Source organism: Galeopterus variegatus, unplaced genomic scaffold (genome assembly GCF_000696425.1).
Source record: "Galeopterus variegatus unplaced genomic scaffold, G_variegatus-3.0.2 Scaffold2941, whole genome shotgun sequence".
NCBI lineage: Eukaryota > Metazoa > Chordata > Mammalia > Dermoptera > Cynocephalidae > Galeopterus > Galeopterus variegatus.
Window position 1 is genome coordinate 106,431 of NW_007729052.1, and position 2,261 is coordinate 108,691.

At 39.2% G+C, this 2,261-nt stretch overlaps 1 protein-coding gene across 1 annotated transcript in view; it reads left to right on the forward strand.

Annotated features, from left to right (window-relative positions):
• RCOR1 (REST corepressor 1) overlaps positions 1 to 2,261 on the forward strand; it is a 50,486-nt gene that overhangs the window by 21,764 nt on the left and 26,461 nt on the right. Inside the window, exon 3 of the mRNA XM_008583496.1 lies at positions 1,703 to 1,755. Coding sequence (XP_008581718.1) covers positions 1,703 to 1,755 — 53 coding nt within the window. The remainder of the gene's footprint in view (positions 1 to 1,702; positions 1,756 to 2,261) is intronic.

The window sequence follows — 2,261 nt, forward strand, 5'->3', positions numbered from 1 at the left end:
AAAAAAAAAAAAAAATAATAATAATAATTTTTAAAAAACCCCAAAACACCACAGATGAAAATGAGGTAGCATCTAAAGAATGCTTGTGTTTCCCTTGTAATTTTGAGCTAAATCTGGTTGGAGACAATGGGGACAGGCTTAATAGGGCCTGTGACTAATGTAGCAGAATGGACTCTTAAGCAGATTGCATCTGCCCTGAGAACCCTGGGCAGAATGGCCTCCTGTGGCATCCCACTTCAGGGCCTCCTGCATCCCTGTTTAAGCCTGTGCATTTATTTGCTTAAAGATCGTGTGACTAGGGCCGAGCCTATCGGGATGGTGCGGCGTTGGGAGCGCTGTGCCGCGGGTTTGGATCCTATATAGGGATGACCAGTGCGCTCACAGCCCTCACTGGCTGAGCGCGGTGCGGCCGGTCTCAAAAAGGACAAAAAAAGAAAGAAAGAAAGAAAAAAGGATCATGTTCGTATAACTTCGTATAATGTATGCTATAAGGGTGGTTGTGGTATAATTGAATAACGTACTGGGATTTAGAAGATCTGACTTTTATTAGGTCTCTTCCAGTTATTATCTGTGTAACATTGGGCACATGTACCACTCGGAACCTATTTTCTTTAAGTTTGGTTATTTACACCTGGAGAATGAGATTTGGGAGCAAGAGAGAATAATAATAGGAGCTAGTTCGGATTTTACTGTTTATTTCATACAATTCTGTGCTGCTTGATTTTCTTTTTTGAGCTTGTGTTATTTCTATAATTCATGAAAGAAAATCGCACATGAATAGAAGGCAGTTCTGTTGACTAGCTAGTTCATTATTTTTCTGGTATACCTTGGAAGAGCTAGAAAATTGGGGGAGGAAGAACCTTTATCTTCAGGAGTGGCAACTTCTGTAGGTTGAGTCAGTCCATTTTCCTTGGTATTTCCTTAGTGCTTGAAAGCTAGCACTTGCTACCTTATATTGGAGTATTTGAAAGTGAATACCAGGCATTGGGTCATTAATTATTATTATTACTATTTTACATTCTAAGATGTGGAACAGTGGAAGGAAAAAGGAGGGGCTGTGGGATAGGGCAGGGTGGGGGTGCTGGCCCAGAGCCAGCTCCTTCCCTGGTCTGGTTGTAGAGGGCATGGGGGGGAGGGCAGTGGGACACTAGATTTTTTTTACATAGATATATCTTTCTTGTTCTTCACCCTCAGCTGAAACTAAAACCAAACCCCAATTTCATATTTGTTTTTACTGCTAAGTGATTGTTTTTCAAAGTACCAAAGTAATTCTTATTTGTTGTAGAAAATTTAAGTAGAATCAAGTTTTTTTGTTTGGTGGGTTTTTGTTGTTGTTACTGTTTTTAAAAGAAAAGACTGATAATTTTACCATCTGGAGATAACTGCTGTTAATGTGTGGGTATATTTATGTAGACATTTTTCTGTGGGATTTATAGATGTAAGATCTGTAATGGGACCATATTATATGACAATGCTTTGGTAATATCTATTTTTTATTTTTAGTCTATACATGGCAGTCCTGAAACAAGGACTGCCATGAAAATACACACACACACACACGTTTATATATACATGAATACATACATATATGTGGGTGTATATATATATATACACACATACACATACATATATATATATTCATATTCATATTCATGTGCTCCATCTCTCAGTGTATTTACTGGGTTTTCATCTTGTTTTTCAGTGGATGAATACATTGCCATTGCCAAAGAGAAGCACGGCTACAACATGGAACAGGTAATGACATGGTTTGTTTTTCTGTTGTTGTTCAAGGTGGGTTTTTATAGCCAGTCCATTAAATGTTTTTCTTCTGTGTGTTGATTAGTGATGTTTCCTCATGAACAGCTTTTTGGCGTTATATGAGACACTGGTCTTTTTCCTGCTTCATAGGGGTATTAGAGGCCCCATTTATATGAAAGGCATTCGTGTGTTTCTGTAGATCCACATCTTAGGGCAGTTGTCACTTAGTGGTTACTAAGGGGTGCGATACTTGAGCATAATGCTTTCTCATTTGAATATGTGATTTGTTTGTCCTTCTGGTTGTGTGATTTGTTTTCTGACTCATGTCACAATCAAACGTACAGTGTTTTAATATTCATTGTTTTGAATCACATTTAGGTTGTAAACATTTGACTAATATTTTCTTTTAAAGGGGCCGGCCCGGTGGCGCACTGGATAGTGCGCCGCTTGGGAAGCGCGGCGGCGCTCCCGTCCGAGGGTTCGGATTCGAAGGACTAGACAGG